The sequence below is a fragment of the Oncorhynchus tshawytscha genome, unplaced genomic scaffold (genome assembly GCF_018296145.1).
Source record: "Oncorhynchus tshawytscha isolate Ot180627B unplaced genomic scaffold, Otsh_v2.0 Un_scaffold_1528_pilon_pilon, whole genome shotgun sequence".
Classification (NCBI taxonomy): domain Eukaryota; kingdom Metazoa; phylum Chordata; class Actinopteri; order Salmoniformes; family Salmonidae; genus Oncorhynchus; species Oncorhynchus tshawytscha.
In genome coordinates, this window is record NW_024609832.1 from 819349 (window position 1) to 837500 (window position 18152).

At 41.9% G+C, this 18152-nt stretch overlaps 1 protein-coding gene and 1 long non-coding RNA gene across 2 annotated transcripts in view; one reads left to right on the forward strand and one right to left on the reverse strand.

Annotated features, from left to right (window-relative positions):
* Positions 1-18152, reverse strand: part of LOC121846186 (triple functional domain protein-like) — a 93730-nt gene that overhangs the window by 45258 nt on the left and 30320 nt on the right. The window contains exon 2 of the mRNA XM_042319521.1: positions 17736-17786. Coding sequence (XP_042175455.1) covers positions 17736-17786 — 51 coding nt within the window. The remainder of the gene's footprint in view (positions 1-17735; positions 17787-18152) is intronic.
* LOC112264509 lies at positions 1251-3388 on the forward strand. The gene is made up of 3 exons (XR_002955650.2): positions 1251-1452; positions 1685-1762; positions 1968-3388. It is a non-coding gene; the product is annotated as an uncharacterized LOC112264509 (long non-coding RNA).

Genomic DNA, 18152 nt, shown 5'->3' on the forward strand with positions numbered 1-18152 from the left:
TAGAATCCATAGAATTAAACCACTTCTGGGAAAATTGGAACACACTAAACCAACAACACAAAGAGCTATCTATACAAAACAGAGACATGGATAAACCACTTCTCCAATCTTTTTGCTCTATAAAAAAGAACAAAGAGCAAAAACATAATCATGATCAATGACAAATATTAGAATCAGCTTTTATAAACTACCAGAACCCGCTGGATTCTCCAATTACATTGAATGAACTACAGGACAAAATATAAACCATCCAACCCAATAAGGCCTGTGGTGTTGACGGTATCCTAAATTAAATGACAAAATATACAGACCACAAATTCCATTTGGCTATACTAAAACTCTTTAACATCATCCTCAACTCTGGCATCTTCTCCAATATTTCGAACCAAGAACTGATCACCCCAATCTACAAAAGTGGAGACAAATTTGACCCCAATTAACTATCGTGGGATCTGCGTTTTCAGCATCCTACGGTTGTAAGGTCTACGGTCCACTCACTAACCAAGAATTCACAAAATTGGACTACACCAAATTGAGACTGCATGCAGAATTCTGCAAAAACATCCTCCGTGTGCAACATAAAACACCAAATAATGCATGCAGAGCAGAATTAAAGCCAATTTATGCTTAATCTGAAAATGTGGTCGGCAACTCCGTATGGAGGGTGTGACACAATTGCGGAACCGTCGGAGGCTTGCAGAGGCCAAATTGAGCTCCGTACCGCATCGTCGTGTGCCTCCCAAATTGTGTAACAATGTGGAGGGCTCCGTATAGCTCCGCATTGACATGATTGGTTGACAGTAGGTGGGGGGGTCCTGTACCAACCCAAACTCACTTCCTTGACAACTTCCTTCACAACAGCTCTGCGCTGATCCGTGAAGCGCTAAAAAGTATGAATGCCCGGAAGCCGCATCACAGTAAATGCTGCACGGCCAATGCAGACCATCAATCCGGACCATGCAGCCGCTTTTAGGCCGATACCTGCTAATTATCAAAATCCAGAAAATACCCGTTAAATTCTAAAACCACCTAAAAGGAAGAAATTCCCAAACCTTCCATAACAAAGCCATCACCTACAGACAAGGGCATTGTTAAGGGGTGGAAAATATGAATGATTCATGGGGCCCTAGCATGGTAGGGGCCCCTAAATGTTTAGAAAAGTATTTGTTTACCATTTTAAAAATGTTAGACAAAAGAAATATGTGATAAATTAAAACGTATAACCATGATCAGATCAGGCATCTCTAACCAACCATCCCGGTTGTACCCCCCCATAATGCACGTGGTTTGGTCCATTCTCCATGAGGAGAAAAGAAATACCGCTGATCTGACCGTTCACGAGAGATAACCACTAAGAAAGGAAACAGAGACAGATAAAGCAAAATTCTGGAGGAAAAAAAATGACTCACTACGGTTTTTCCCAGAAAAAAAACGAGGAGAACGATTTGAGTGGTAAGTCAGTACAGACGGCCTGCCGAACTGAGTCACCCAAGCTAGCCAATATAGCTAGCTTGATAGTCTGCTAGCTACAGGTAGCTGCCTACCGTGGACTCACTACCAGCTATGGCTAGCTAATTAGCTATTATTTTGATACTATTACAACTGTACTCCCCAATATTTGCGTGATATTTGTTAGCTAGCTAGACTAAAATTAAAACCTAACGTGTAGCCTATCTATCCGTAGATGCGACTACTACTACTGATGTAGACAAAGATCCCAATGTGTGTCCCCTACATGAAGCTGAAACAGCGGACCTTGGAGGTGAGGCAGTTTTGTAGCAGCAGCAGCATAACTAGACCATTTTTAAAATGGTCAAGTTTGGCACATGATGACTTAGACACACTTAATTCTATTTGATATGTATACTGTTAAAACGTTTTTTATTTCAGTAGTAGATTTTTAGTATGGTAACCTTTGTAGGAGCGAACATTAAACCTAACATTCCCTTTGTGTACTCACTTCCTAGTGCCTAGAGAGCCCAGGTTGGCAGAATTCCAGCAGAAAGCTGTCAGACTGATGCAGAGGAGAGCAGGGAGGGGGAAGAGGATTTAAAGAGTAGCAGCAGTACCAGTGAAGGACTGACAGAAGAGATTGAAGAAGCATGTAATAAGGGAAATGAAGAGTATGGACAGATTCTAAGTGAGGAAGATGAGGTTTTAGATGATCCAGCACTGTGGCCAGAGAAAGTACAAGACCACGAAAGAGAAGCTATTGTTCACAGACTAGCCAACAGGTGTGTGAGGAGACAGAACTGTATAAAATCATGCCCCTAGACTCAAAAGGCGAACCATTCCCCAATTATTTACGTATTGTAAGTTAGAAAACTGAAGAGAGATTGCAGAGAGACTGTTTTATTTATAGTAAGAGTGTAAAGGCATTATATTGCATTCTGTGTGTTTTTTTTCCTCAAGGGCAAAGTAAACCATCACCCAGTTCTCTGGGATGGCTATAAGATAAGGATGGCTATAAAATAAGGATGGCTATAAGATAACATCAGTGAAATGGCAGAGAATGTATGACAAACTACCAGAGAATGAGGATGGTGTCTTACAAGAACTGTTACTGGAAATGGAAAAATCTGCAGCAAACCGTAACAACAGCTGCAGGTATAGACAGTCAGCTGCAGGTATAGACAGTCAGCTGCAGGTATAGACAGTCAGCTGCAGAAACAAACTCAGTCAGAAATGTATAAAAACAGAGACTTCTAGAAAGGATTGTGGATGTGACACTGTACTTAGCATCTAGGAATCTGCCATTCTGGGGGAAATCACTCAGTCTTGATGATGTACATAATGGACATTACCTAGGCTTACTGGAACTGTTGTCAAATTATGACCCGCTATTACGTGAGCACTTACAGAAAGTCAGGGACAAAAAGAAAGGAGCACGACTGACTCATTACCTCAGCCCTGAGAGCCAAAACGACTTCATAGGAATATGTGGTTTTGAAAACATTTTGTTACGTTACAGCCTTCTTCTAAAAATGCTGAAATTGTTTTTTTTACCCTCAATCAATCTACACACAATACCCCATAATGACAAAGCAAAAATCAGGTTATTAGAAATTGGATGGGGGATGTCACTGCACAGCTATTTTCAGGTGTACAGCTAACCCCAGGAATATAGGGTTTTGAAAACAATACTTCATGAAAGAGAAGACGCAATCAATTACTCAGTTATATGTGATGCAACTCCAGACATTTCCCATACTGAGCTAAATGTATTATTGGTGAGATATGTACAGGAAGAGAGAGTTCAGGGAACAGGTGAATTGCAAATAATTGACGTTTTCTTGAATTGAAAGACTTTGCTAGAAAGTCTTATGCAAAAGGAAGAAGAGCGTTAGCCATGTTTATAAGAATTAGTAATAAATGATTTAATCTGAAACATGGATCATTGGTCATTTCTTCATTAAAACTGACTACAATACATTACAAAATAAGTCACCAATTGCGTAGTTATTTATAATAAAGCATCTTACAAATCTCATGACACAGCAGCTTTTGTTAACATTAGGTACCAAAAATGCATGAAGGTGGAAAATAGAATCTGCTCAATTGTAGTATAGAGCAGCAGAAGCTTATAGTTATTAAATGTACTAACACATTGTTCAGTACGTTATTTTAATCTGAAACATTCGGATTTCTATGTTAGGGACCCGGTAGGTTTTTTGTTTTTTGTCCATGCTCCTGCCTACAGAGAGATGAACCTAGAGAAGAGTTCACAAAACACAAGCAGACACACAGAGCCTGTAACGGCAGATTTCCTCTTCGTCTGAAGAGGAGTAAGGATCGGACCAAGATGCAAGGTGGTAAGTGTTCATGACGATTTATTAAAAACGAACTGAACACTGAAATACAAAACAATAAACGATGTGATGAAAACCGAAACAGTACTGTGTGGCGACAAACACTCACACGGAAACAATCACCCACAAACCAACAGTGAAACCCAGGCTACCTAAGTATGATTCTCAATCAGAGACTACTAACAACACCTGCCTCTGAGAACCATACTAGGCTGAACACAAAAACCAACATAGAAAAACAAACAGACTGCCCACCCCAACTCACGCCCTGACCATAAAGACAAAATAAAAGGTCAGAATGTGACAAAGCCCCAGTACAGCAACACCCAACCAAATCATGAGAAAACAAAAAGTTAATTAATTACTTGACACATTGGAAAGAACTAATAAAAAAACAAAGCCAACTGGAATGCTATTTGACCATAAACAGAGAGTACACAGGGGCTGAATACCTGACCAAGGAAAGCTTTGTATATGTACAGACTCAGTGGCAGACCTGGCTCTCAAGAGAAGACAGGCTATGTGCCCACTACCCACAAAATGAGGTGGAAACTGAGCTGCACTTCCTAACCTCCTGCCAAATGTATGGCCATATTAGAGACATATTTTCCTCAGATTAAACAGACCCACAAAGAATTTGAAAACAATTACACATTTTGATAAACTCATATCTACTGGGTGAAATACCAGTGTGCCATCACTGCAGCAAGATTTGTGACCTGTTCCCACAAGAAAAGGGCAACCAGGGAAGAACAAACACCATTGTAAATGCAACCTATATTGATCTATTTATTTTCCATTTCGTACTTTAACTATTTGCACATTGTTCATTAACATAGCCAGTAATATAACATTTGAAGTGTTATGTTTACTGCTAATTTCTGATTGTTCATTTAATTTTTGTTGCATCTATTGCACTTTGGCAATGTAAACATGTTTCCCATGCCAATAAAGCCTTTTGAATTGGAGAGCGAGAGAGTGACATTACTCTTTCTGCAATGTTACAGCGCCTCACAGAGGAGTAAGAGAGCACACACACATCTTTCTATCATGCTGTTATTCATGGGCCATACATTTAGAGCTTGGGGGAACGTAGCACACACACACACAGAAACATCTGGGGGCATGGCATGTCTCCCTTCCCAAAGGCATTATGTATTGCTATAGTAATCCTCCAATATCTGAGGTGACAAGAAAATAATGATCTATAGTTTACTCTCATTTTCATCTTTCTCTCAACTTCCCCGAGGGGGTACAATGAGATTATATACATGAATACAAATTGTATTGCAAAGCCCACCCACCTTAGAGAGAGGAGGTGGTTCGCGCAATAGCCAAATACCTAGGTTTTATCTCAGTTGGTTACCATGGACTTGAATCAAATGTATTTATAAAGCCCTTTTTACATCAGCAGATGTCAAAGTGCTATCCAGAAACCCAGCCTAAAACCCCAAACAGCAAGCAATGCAGATGTAGAAGCACGGTAGCTAGGAAAAACTCCCTAGAAAGGCAGGAATCTAGGGATAAACCTAGAGAGGAACCAGGCTCTGAGGGGTGGCCAGCCCTCTTCTGGCTGTGCCGGGTGTAGAATGGTGATGGACGTTAAGGTTTGTCTTTACAGTAGGTGAAAGTGTGTGTGTGTAAGTGGGTAGTGGAAGCCTTGTAGTGCTCTGTAAATTCACTAAACTAATATTGTATAGCTCCTCATAGCAATAGCCCTCCTCTTTATTCAATTATATAACCACACATCCACGTCAGATGGGAGAGTAGTGACCAGACTCAGACAGGCTCCTAGTAGTCTGCCTGTAGGAAGAAGAAGTGTGTGTGTTCCTTGGCCCTGCTCTGTATTCCATAATAATTCCAGTGTTACTTGTAGTGTGTTATGACCTGAGCTCCTCTATATTCAGCTGCCCCTGTGGTGAGCTTCTGGAACACTTTCCACACTCCCACAACCATACTCAGTGCATGTGTGTGTGTGTGTGTGTGTGTGTGTGTGTGTGTGTGTGTGTGTGACAGATTGCTAATTGCTTTTTAAATACAGCTCTCTCTCACACACACACACACACACACACACACACACACAGTATGATGTGTTTTTTCACAGACATCTTTACACTTATGGGAGCAGCTAGAATATCTGATACACACAAGGCCACAAAGAAACACGAGAGAGAGAGGAGAGAGGTAGAGAGACAGGAGAGTTGAGGATTTATGAAAGCAGCTGAGAAGTGACAGCCAGGATGGACGAGCAACAACAACAAAAACGAGTGAACAAGAAAAAGAGAGAGGAAGAAAGGAAAGTAAAAACCCTGCAATGCTGCTGCAGACGATGATGTCACCCTGACTCGACCACAGCAAACGGACACGGGTGGAGGGATGGGCCACTTTCTGTTTTTTTCTCTGCTCTCTCTCGCTTTCCCGCCCTCACTCTTCAAAAATACATAGCTGTCTTTAACCATTACTTTACCATTCAAACCAAAGAGGGGAGAGTGGAATAGTGCATCTAGATACTCTATAAAGATACTTAAAAAAAATATATATTTTACCTTTATTTAACCAGGCAAGTCAGTTAAGAACAAATTCTTATTTTCAATGACGGCCTAGGAAGAGTGGGTTAACTGCCTGTTCAGGGGCAGAACGACAGATTTGTACCTTGTCAGCTCGGGGGTTTGAACTTGCAACCTTCCGGTTACTAGTCCAACGCTCTAACCACTAGGCTACCCTGCCGCCCCTTCCTCCCCTGATCAAAAGGCAGAATCTGAAATGGCCATTATTTCCTTTGGTCGGAGCACCACGTGGTACACCATAAATAAAGGAACCGGTTGCCATTTTAGATGATCCACCCTAAACGTTTGGCATACCCGTCAGCTGGATGAGGGCGGAGCCTGTCGGTGTGTAAAGCCACACGTGAAAAGGGTCCCCAGTATGGACGTTATCCTCCTCCAACACATCTGCATGTTTTATTCCCAGTTTTACAAAGTCTGTCACTCCAACCGGCCAGGCAGCATGTGAAACTAGCTCCTCTGCTAACACACCCCCAGCTAAACTATGCCAAAACAGATGCTAATTACATTGTGAAAGACAAGAATTAGCCCCATAATCCTATGCTATCGAAATTAAGCTAACCAAGGCTAAGAGATATTTTTTGGGCAACAAAATAAACAATTGCTTTTGAGGAGTGGTGCTAAGCTAGGCCAATGTATGCTAAACTAAGAAGCTAGCAGCTCCTCCTGTGTGAGCTGGTGTCCTGTGTCGGTTTGTGTGTGTGTGTGTGGCTTAGAGAGAATTCAAATAAAATGTTACTTTACACCTGTTAACGAAGCATGTGACAAAAAACAGTGAAATGCTTACTTACAGGCCCTTAAAAATGCTGAGAAAAAAAGAAATAATTTAAAAAGTAAAAACACGTAATAATAAAAGTAATAAAAAATATAAAATTAGTAACGCTGTACAAAACATTAAGAACATCTGCTCTATCGATGACAGACCGACCAGGTGAAGCCAGGTGAAAGATATGATTCCTTAGATGTCACTTGTTAAATCCATTTCAAATCAGTGTAGATGAAGTGGAGGATAAAGTTTAAAAATATATATTTTGAAGCCTTGAGACATGGATTGTATATTTGTGCCATTCAGGAGGGTGACAAAAACATGTAAATGCCTTTGAACAGAGTAGTAGACGCACCAGTTTGTGTCAAGAACTGCAGGCCTACTGGGTTTTTCACGCGTAACAGTTACCTATGTGTATCAAGAATGGTCCACCACCCAAAGGACATCCAGCCAACTTGACACAGGTGGGAAGAATTGGAGTACATGGGCTAGCATCCCTGTGGAATGCTTTCAAAACCTTTTAGTGTCCATGACCCGACGAAATGAGGCTGTTCGGAAGGTGCCCCTAATGCTTTGTACAGTCAGTGTATATACAGGTACCAGTACCGAGTTGAGGTAGATAGGTACACTACCGTTCAAATGTTTGGGGTCACTTAGAAATGTCCTTGTTTTTGAAAGAAAATACATTTTTTGTCAATTAAAATAACAACAAATTGATCAGAAATGCAGTGTAGACATTGTTAATGTTGTAAATGACTATTGTAGCTGGAAACGGCTGATTTTTTTATGGAATATCTACAGTGCCTTGCGAAAGTATTCGGCCCCCTTGAACTTTGCGACCTTTTGCCACATTTCAGGCTTCAAACATAAAGATATAAAACTGTATTTTTTTGTGAAGAATCAACAACAAGTGGAACACAATCATGAAGTGGAACAACATTTATTGGATATTTCAAACTTTTTTAACAAATCAAAAACTGAAAAATTGGGCGTGCAAAATTATTCAGCCCCCTTAAGTTAATACTTTGTAGCGCCACCTTTTGCTGCGATTACAGCTGTAAGTCGCTTGGGGTATGTCTCTATCAGTTTTGCACATCAAGAGACTGAATTTTTTCCCATTCCTCCTTGCAAAACAGCTCGAGCTCAGTGAGGTTGGATGGAGAGCATTTGTGAACAGCAGTTTTCAGTTCTTTCCACAGATTCTCGATTGGATTCAGGTCTGGACTTTGACTTGGCCATTCTAACACCTGGATATGTTTATTTTTGAACCATTCCATTGTAGATTTTGCTTTATGTTTTGGATCATTGTCTTGTTGGAAGACAAATCTCCATCCCAGTCTCAGGTCTTTTGCAGACTCCATCAGGTTTTCTTCCAGAATGGTCCTGTATTTGGCTCCATCCATCTTCCCATCAATTTTAACCATCTTCCCTGTCCCTGCTGAAGAAAAGTATATATACGACTGATTGTTGTCCTATGGACAGAGTCTCCCACCTCAGCTGTAGATCTCTGCAGTTCATCCAGAGTGATCATGGGCCTCTTGGCTGCATCTCTGATCAGTCTTCTCCTTGTATGAGCTGAAAGTTTAGAGGGACGGCCAGGTCTTAGTAGATTTGCAGTGGTCTGATACTCCTTCCATTTCAATATTATCGCTTGCACAGTGCTCCTTGGGATGTTTAAAGCTTGGGAAATCTTTTTGTATCCAAATCCGGCTTTAAACTTCTTCACAACAGTATCTCGGACCTGCCTGGTGTGTTCCTTGTTCTTCATGATGCTCTCTGCGCTTTTAACGGACCTCTGAGACTATCACAGTGCAGGTGCATTTATACGGAGACTTGATTACACACAGGTGGATTGTATTTATCATCATTAGTCATTTAGGTCAACATTGGATCATTCAGAGATCCCCACTGAACTTCTAGAGAGAGTTTGCTGCACTGAAAATAAAGGGGCTGAATAATTTTGCACGCCCAATTTTTCAGTTTTTGATTTGTTAAAAAAGTTTGAAATATCCAATAAATGTCGTTCCACTTCATGATTGTGTCCCACTTGTTGTTGATTCTTCACAAAAAAATACAGTTTTATATCTTTATGTTTGAAGCCTGAAATGTGGCAAAAGGTCGCAAAGTTCAAGGGGGCCGAATACTTTCGCAAGGCACTGTACATAGGCGTACAGAGGCCCATTATCAGCTATCATCACTCATGTTCCAATGGCACATTGTGTTAGCTAATCCAAGTTTATCATTTTAAAAAGGCTAATTGATCATTAGAAAACCCTTTTGCAATTATGTTAGTACAGCTGAAAACTGTTGTTCTGATTAAAGAAGCAATAAAACTGGCCTTCTTTAGACTAGTTGAGTATCTGGAGCATCAACATTTGTGGGTTCGATTACAGGCTCAAAATGGCCAGAAACAAAGAACTTTCTTCTGAAACTCGTCAGTCTATTCTTGTTCTGAGAAATGAAGGCTATTCCATGCTGTGTACAACGCTGTGTACTACTCCCTTCACAGAACAGCGCAAACTGGCTCTAACCAGAATAGAGAGGAGTGGAAGGCCCTGGTGCACAACTGAGCAAGAGGACAAGTACATTAGAGTGTCTAGTTTGAGAAACAGATGCCTCACAAGTCCTCAACTGGCAGCTTCATTAAATAGTACCCACAAAACACCAGTATCAACGTCAACAGTGAAGAGGCGACCCCGGGATGCTGGTCTTCTAGGCAGAGTTGCAAAGAAAAAGCCATATCTCAGACTGGCCAATAAAAATAAAAGATTAAGATGGGCAAAAGAACACACACTGGACAGAGGAACTCTGCCTAGAAGGCCAGCATCCCGGAGTCACCTCTTCACTGTTGAGACTGGTGATGCACCAGTCTTTTCTCCTTTGTGTGGCCATAATGCCCCATTAAAAAAAAGCCTTTTGCAGCCAGTGGCTGTTGTGCCCTTGGGCTGAATATAATAATTATAATTCCCTTCCCTTTCTCACAGGCTACAAGTGAAGACAGACACATCGGGGACGCCACTGCGTGCGTCCTTATCCAGTTCCGACGTGCATATTGAAAGAACTGTGCACATTTACTTTTCGTCAGCCAACAAGATGAGTAGGTCTAACGAACAACAAAAGCACAAGCCTATGTCAATCTAATATCCCCCATAGTACAAAAGTTGACCTACTCTATTCTGTGCAATAAATAAATATTACAAACATAGTCTGGGACAGTTGTGGGATGTGATAGATCCCAAATGAATACAAACACTGAGCCTGACGCAGAACATTCCTCTTAAAATGTTGATAAACTACTAGGCCATTTCTTCACATTATAAGTGCAGCAATAAGCACATGGTAGTAGGCTATAAGTGTGAATGTCCCATTAGCAGAAAACACCATTCTCAAAAGGGAACCCAAATGTGATTATGCATGTAATGCTTTTATTATAAAATGTCAATTGTTATGGTGAAACTACATATGTATGCCAGTTAGGCTCTACACCCTTTGTAAAGCGGATTAATGTGCTTCATTTTAAGAAGTTATTTGGCCACTTTAGTTGTGATACAAACCTTATCAAAACATATAGGCCTACATGAGGTGTGCTACTGTGAGTTGAAAAAGGTCGCAAAAAACACAAAAGCACGCACTGTTTCTTGCCTTAAACTGGGCATCATTCACAAGTGATCATTTATCATTCACAAGTAACAGGCTAATATTGTCATCCATCAAAATATTCTTGATTTAATATTGCATTTACATATACTAAATAATATTTGTGAAATGCGTTTTGATTTAGAATGGACCAAAACATGTCATCTGTGCACTTAAATAGAGAATGGAGGACGGTTTTCCCGTGGTTCGTTTTCATGCCAGCCAGGTAGGCTATACTCCTGTTGTAAAGATTGATTGATTTGATTTAATGACAAGCAATGTGCTAAATATAAATATAGTAGGCCTAGCCTATAGAAATCTGATGGGATCCTCCTCTTTTTAATAGAAGCCAGTACTCTGTTTTTTCACACAATTGCATAGCCTATAGAAATGTTGCGCCACATGAGCTCATGGGCTCTCATGAAGTGTTAGATTTTCGATTACATTTGCATTGATGTCAGGGTGATTAGAGGGACAATAGAGTGCTGAGTACCAGGCAGTTAGTAAGTTTGGTAGGCTACTAATGACCAGCAGCAGCATCAGAACTTGGAGAAGCCTAATTACCGTGACTAAACAGTCATGTGGAACTTGACCTACCGTCATGACTCGTGACCGCTGGTGTGGTGGTAATACGGTCACCGTAACAGCCCTAGTGTGGACCATGATCGATCTTTACTGATGTGGACACCGAGTAACTTGAAGCTCTCGACCCGATACACGACAGCCCTGTTGATGCGAATGGGGGTATGCTTGGCCCTCTTTTTCCTGTAGTCCACGATCAGCACCTTTGTCTTGCTGACATTGAGGCAGAGTTTGTAGTCCTGACACCACACTGCCAGGTCTCTGACCTCCTCCCTATTGGCTGTCTAATTGTTGTTGGTGAACATAGATGTTCCTCTTGTCCAGGTGGGAAAGGGCAGTGTGGAGTGCAATAGAGATGGCATCATCTGTGGATTTGTTTGGGCGGTATGTGAATTGGAGTGGGTCCAGAGTGTCTGAGATGATGGTGTTGATGTGAGCCATGACCAGCCTTTCAAAGCACTTCATGGCTACAGACGTGAGTGCTACTGAGCGATAGTCATTTAGACGGGCTACTTTTGCGTTCTTGGACACAGGGACTACGGTGGTCTGCTTGAAACATGTAGGTTTTACAGACTGGGTTAGGGAGGCTGAAAATGTCCTGGTAAACTGCCTTTTGAATGTTAACCTGTTTAAAAAGGTCTTACTCACATCGGCTACGAAGAGAGTGTTCACACAGTCGTCTGGAACAGCTGGTGGTTTCATGCATGGTTGAGTGTTGCTTGCCTCAAAGCAAGCATATAAGGCATTTAGCTCGTCTGGTAGGCTCGCGTCACTGGGCAGCCCACCCTTTGTAATCCGTGATAGTTTGCAAGCACTGCCACATCCGCCGAGCGTCAGAGCCGGCGTAGTAGAATTCAATCTTAGTCCTGTATTGAAGCTTTTCCTGTTTATGGTTCGTCGGAGGTCGTAGCAGGATTTCTAATAAGCATCCGGATTAATGTCACGCTCCTTGAAAGCGGCAGTTCTAGTCTTTAGCTCAGTGTGGCTGTTTCCTGTAATCCATGGCTTCTGATTGGGATATGTACGTACGGTCACTGTGGGGATGATGTCGTTGGTGCACTTATTAATGAAGCCGGTGACTGACATGGTAAACTCCTCAATCCTGGAACATGACCACAACACAGCAGTAAAATAACGGTCAGAGACTCTTATATGCAGATAACATCTATGCTGGCTGGGTAGCATACAGGTTTTTAGCAAATATTCGAAAAAGGCCCCATTCACAAAAGAGAGTGTCAAATCCAGTGCTCTTCAGATCCGCTTCCATGCATTCGTGACAGTAACATGACCACCCCCAGCAGTGAAGGAGAGAGAGAGAGGATAGAGGGAGTATGGGGGGGATATTTGGGTGAGGAGTTACTCAGGCCAGAAAGTCAAACGATAGATTGAAGGGATCCATAGCTACAGCCAATCTATGTCTGGCAACTACGGAATCCTACATAAGCAAGTGACAAAGGGTCAAATAATCCTGTGTTACGAAGTGTGTGTCCTTGTTAATGAACCTGACAAATCTGTTGGTTTTTCTTCCTGTGAATGATGACATGGCGTTGTGTTCACGGTCAAAATCAGAACAAGGCCAGTATGTATCATCTCAAGGAAAATAAGGCAAGACCAAATCAATCTCTGCTGCATGTGAAAGCCTACGTCATCGGTTTCTCTTTATGTAGGACTGGACTCAAACAGACACATCACAGGCTGCGGATTAATGGGGGCTCCAGGAGGTGAAGTGAACATTAGTTCCTTGCAGTCACAAAGCAATTTACAGACACACACACACACACACACTATAAACAGGTACAAACATGCACAGAAGAGAAATGTGTGTGTAAGTCAGTATATGCCAGTTGCCAGGACAGATGGAGAGGGAGGTATGGAGAGCAGAGAAGTTCTCTTCATACCATCTCTCACTCAAACAGGTTGATATGATGATCCAGAGCATGTTAAAGTGCTAATCTCATAATGGTTATGGTCCGGATTAAACTCATGAAAACTGATCTGAAGTCAGCTGTTACAGGGGCCTCATGGGGGCCCAGGGAGAGAATGGGTCAGGCTGGTTTGGGTAATGGTACGTTTGAGATAGCATAGAGGGCGTGCCTAAATACATTGTATCACTGGCTTTTTCCAACTGAGGCCTGTGTTGGAATTCCCGGTATTCCCATAAACTGGTTCCCATTCTCCAGAGTAGAGCAGGGAGGATATGGGAATAGAGAGGTGAACTGTTTGGATAACAGACAATTATTCAAACAATAATCATGACATCTGTTTCAACAGTAACCTGGGGAAAATATTCTGCACTATCATGAACAGCAGATTACTGCACTCAGTGAAATCAAATTGGATTAATACCTAATTATAAAACATCAGACCATATTAATACCCTACACACCCTAATTGAAAAATATGTTTTTAAAAAATAAAACATTTTCTCCTGCTTTGTATATTTCCAAAAAGCTTTTTGATTCAATTTGGCATGAAGGCATTTTATTCAAACTAATTACAAAAGGGTGTGGGAGTAAAAACATATGACGTCATCAAATCAATGTACAGAAATAAGAAGTGAGCAGTCAAAATTGGAGATAAACATACAGATGTATTTTCCCACAGGTGCGGAGTAAAACAGGGAAACAACTTGAGCTCAAGTCTATTTAATATCTATATAAATGAATTGGCTAAAACACTTGAGCAATCAACAGTCCCTGGTCTCACTCTTAACACAGAAATAAACTGCTTCCTGTATGCAGATGATCTGGTGCTTCTGTCCCCCACAAAAGACGAGCTACAGCAACAGTTCTGTTACACCTGGGCACTGACAGCCAATCTAAAAAAATACTAATATTATATTACAAAAAAGGTCCAGATGACGGGGAAAGTATTCAGACCCCTTGACTTTTTTCACAATTTGTTACGTTACAGCCTTCTAAAAATGTATTAAATAATCCCACCCCCTAAATCTACACACAATACCCCTTAATGACAAAGAAAAAAACAGGTTAAAAATACAAAACTGAAATATGACATTTACGTAAGTATTCAGAAACTTTACTTAGAACTTTGTTGAAGCTCCTTTGGCAGCGATTACAACCTCGAGTCTTCTTGGGTATGACGCTACAAGCATGGCACACCTGTATTTGGTGAGTTTCTCCCATTCTTCCTTGCAGATCCTCTCAAGCTCTGTCAGATTGGATGGGGAGCGTCACCGCACAGCTACTTTCAGGTCTCTTCAGAGATGTTCGATCGGCTTCAAAACGGGGCTCTGGCTGGGCCACTCAAGGACATTCAGAGATCTTTGCCCCAGTCTGAGGTCTTGAGCAGGTTTTCATCAAGGATCTCTCTGTACTTTTCTCCGTTCATCTTTCCCTCGATCCTGACTAGTCTCCCAGTCCCTGCTGCTGAAAAACATCCCCACAGCATGATGCTGCCACTACCACGTTTCACTGTAGGGATGGTGCCAGGTTTCCTCCAGACATGACGCTTGGAATTCAGGCCAAAGAGTTCAATCTTGGTTTCTTCAGACCAGAGAATCTTGTTTCTCATGGTATGAGAGTCCTTTAGGTGCCCTTTGGCAAACTCCAAGTGGGCCGTCATGTGCCTTTTACTGAGGAGTGTTATGTCTGGCCACTAACAAAAAGGCCTGATTGGTGGACTGCTGCAGAGATGGTCGTCCTTCTGGAAGTTTCTCCCATCTCTACAGAGGAGCTCTGGAGCTATGTCAAAGTGACCATTGGGTTCTTCGTGACCTCCCTGACCAAGGCCCTTCTCCCCTGATTGCTCAGTTTGGCTTGGCGGCCAGTACTAGGAAGAGTCTTGGTGGTTCCAAACTTCTTCCATTGAAGAATGATGGAGGTCACTTTGTTCTTGGGGACCTTGAATGCTGCAGAAATGTTTTGGTACCCTTCCCCAAATCTGTGCCTCGACACAATCCTGTCTCAGAGCTCTACGGACAATTCCATCGACTTCATTGCTCTAACATGCATTGTCACCTGTGGGACCATATATAGACAGGTGTGTGCTTTTCCAAATCCTGTCCAATCAATTTAATTTACCACAGATGGACTCCAATCAAGATGTAGAAACATCTAAAGGGTGATCAATGGAAACAGGATACACCGGAACTCAATTTCAAGTTTCATAGCAAAGAGTCTGAATACTTCATGTAAATAAAAAGATATGTTCTTGATTTTTTATACTTGTGCAAAAATAATCATTTCCACCACCCATGTTGGCGAGAAATATAAATAAAACCCCCTCAAAGTACATCCCGTGGCTAGAAGACACTATAAAATAATGAAGTACTGTCAGACAGTACACGAGGCAGACTATCTGACAGAACTATACAGACTTGTTCCCCCAAATTTAAAACAAATACAAAAATTATTCAACAAAAACAGAAAATCCAATAACTATTGGGAGAAAAACCCATTTGTGCCATATTCCCTACAAAAATTGTAGCTTCCTGCCACAACCGCAGGGACAGCCAGTAGAACGACCAGCCAGAGCAAAAACATTTCTACCGGTCTTTCTCACTATTTCATTATTGTCTTCATTTATTTCTTACTGTATTGTCCTGCTAAATGTTATTACTCATTGAGTATTATCATTTTTACTATTATCTATCTGCGTTATCATTGATTTGATAGGTGTGTCTATATGTTTGCTTTGGCAATGTGTGCCAACACTTTCCAAGCCAATAAAGTATTTGAATTGAGAGAGAGTCTGGAATGTGAATCTCTGTGTGTGAGATAGATGCAGGTGTCACTACGTCCTGACGGAGAAGATTGTCACTAGAGAGAGAGTCTCTCCCTCTCCATTATGGTTTTCAGTTTTTCAGGGCTTAAGCACTCTCAATCTCTTCCTCCCTCCACCGTTCTCTCTACTAGTTCATCAACCAGATTGTTGTTAGTAATTATTTACTAGACACAATGCACTCTCTCACACTCCCGCTCTCTTTTTCTGTCTTTCTCTCTCGGTCTTGTTGCCAGCTACTCTACCCCCCATTAGCCTAGTTTGGTAACTTTGATTGACATCCGATTCTCCCAACTCCCAGCCCCACGGAGGAGATTTGATTGGTCGGTGAAACAGAGGGGGTGATCCTATTGGCTCGGGAGACTGAGGGGGCGATCTTATTGGCTGATGGCCAGGCTGATCAGCCACAGCTGCAGCACTTTAACAATGCCCTCACTGTGGGTACAGCTGACACACACACACACAAAAAAATATAGAAAAAATACAAATAATAATAATTGCCCATCTGTGCTAGTGACAAGCATTAATAATAGATTTCAAAACATTCCATCGGTCTGTCCTAGGCTCCCTCTTCCCTGCTTACCTCTCACTCCCTCTCTTTCGCCCCTATTCCTTCTCTCTCCCTCTGACCATCCCGTTTTCCCCAGAATGTCAGTTGCCAGTTGAATCTCGCCATCTCTCCCCGTCACATTCTCTCCATTCGACCAGACTTCTAATAACAGGGTAGAGTAAGAGACTGAGACACAGGATGAGAAGAGAGAGAGAGAGAAACAGCCCACCCGAGCCCCTCACACTAAACATATGTCTGTCAGGGACCAAAGTCACAACCAGGGTTACGTAACACTATCTCTCCATCCATCCCCCTCTCCTCCCTCCCTCCCTCCCCCTATCCCAGTGTGACCAGCGAGAGAGAGAGCAGGCCACCAGATGGACTGGTTTCAACCTTTAGATCTTAGAAGACATCATTTATTTTAACCCCTTTATAGGGCAGACCAGTGACATCACTGCTGAATGACTCAGAACAATAGGCTCAACCTATAACCCTGCCTAAAAACAAGGAAGTAAAACAAATCAGTTTTAGACCAGACTGGAGAGATGGGGGGAGGGGGACACTTCAGCAGATACCAGTCAAAACACACACACACTAAACACATGCTGCTACGACAGACAGACATCAATGGAAGATCCCAGTCAAAACACACACACTAAACACATGCTGCTACGACAGACAGACATCAATGGAAGATCCCAGTCAAAACACACACACTAAACACATGCTGCTACGACAGACGTCAATGGAAGATCCCAGTCAAAACACATGCTGCTACAACAGACAGACATCAATGGAAGATCCCAGTCAAAACACACACACACTAAACACATGCTGCTACGACAGACAGACATCAATGGAAGATCCCAGTCAAAACACACACACTAAACACATGCTGCTACAACAGACAGACATCAATGGAAGATCCCAGTCAAAACACACCCACACTAAACACATGCTGCTACAACAGACAGACATCAATGGAAGATCCCAGTCAAAACAGTGAAACAAAACGAGAGAAAGTGGAAGGGAGGGTAGAAGATCACAGGAACACACAGAATGCTGGTGTGTGTGTGTCATCCTACCTGGTAGCTGACTGGACAAGTCTCCTTTGGGCTCTTTTGGGAGGGAACCATCTGGAAGAGGGAGAGAAAAAGTGAAGAGACAAAGAGAGAGATTATTATTATTAGGTAGTCGGTTCTGTGTGTCTTTACCAAGCTAATCAACGCCAGGCCTGGACAGATCTATCAGGGACTGGTTCAGACCTGAGACACCAGCGGTGTATTCATTAGGAATCAAACGGAAGAAAATGGGACAAACCTACCTGTATTACTACCTGTCCAATATAAACACATTTTAATTGTAAATTTTTGCTGCAAAACCTTTTTCAACAGTTTGCACTAATAAATAGACCCAAAGTGTGTGCATACCTGGCCTGGCATGAATCAATCCATTAACTACCAGTAAGAAGCCCTCCTGTTCTGTGGAAGACAGCTAACATG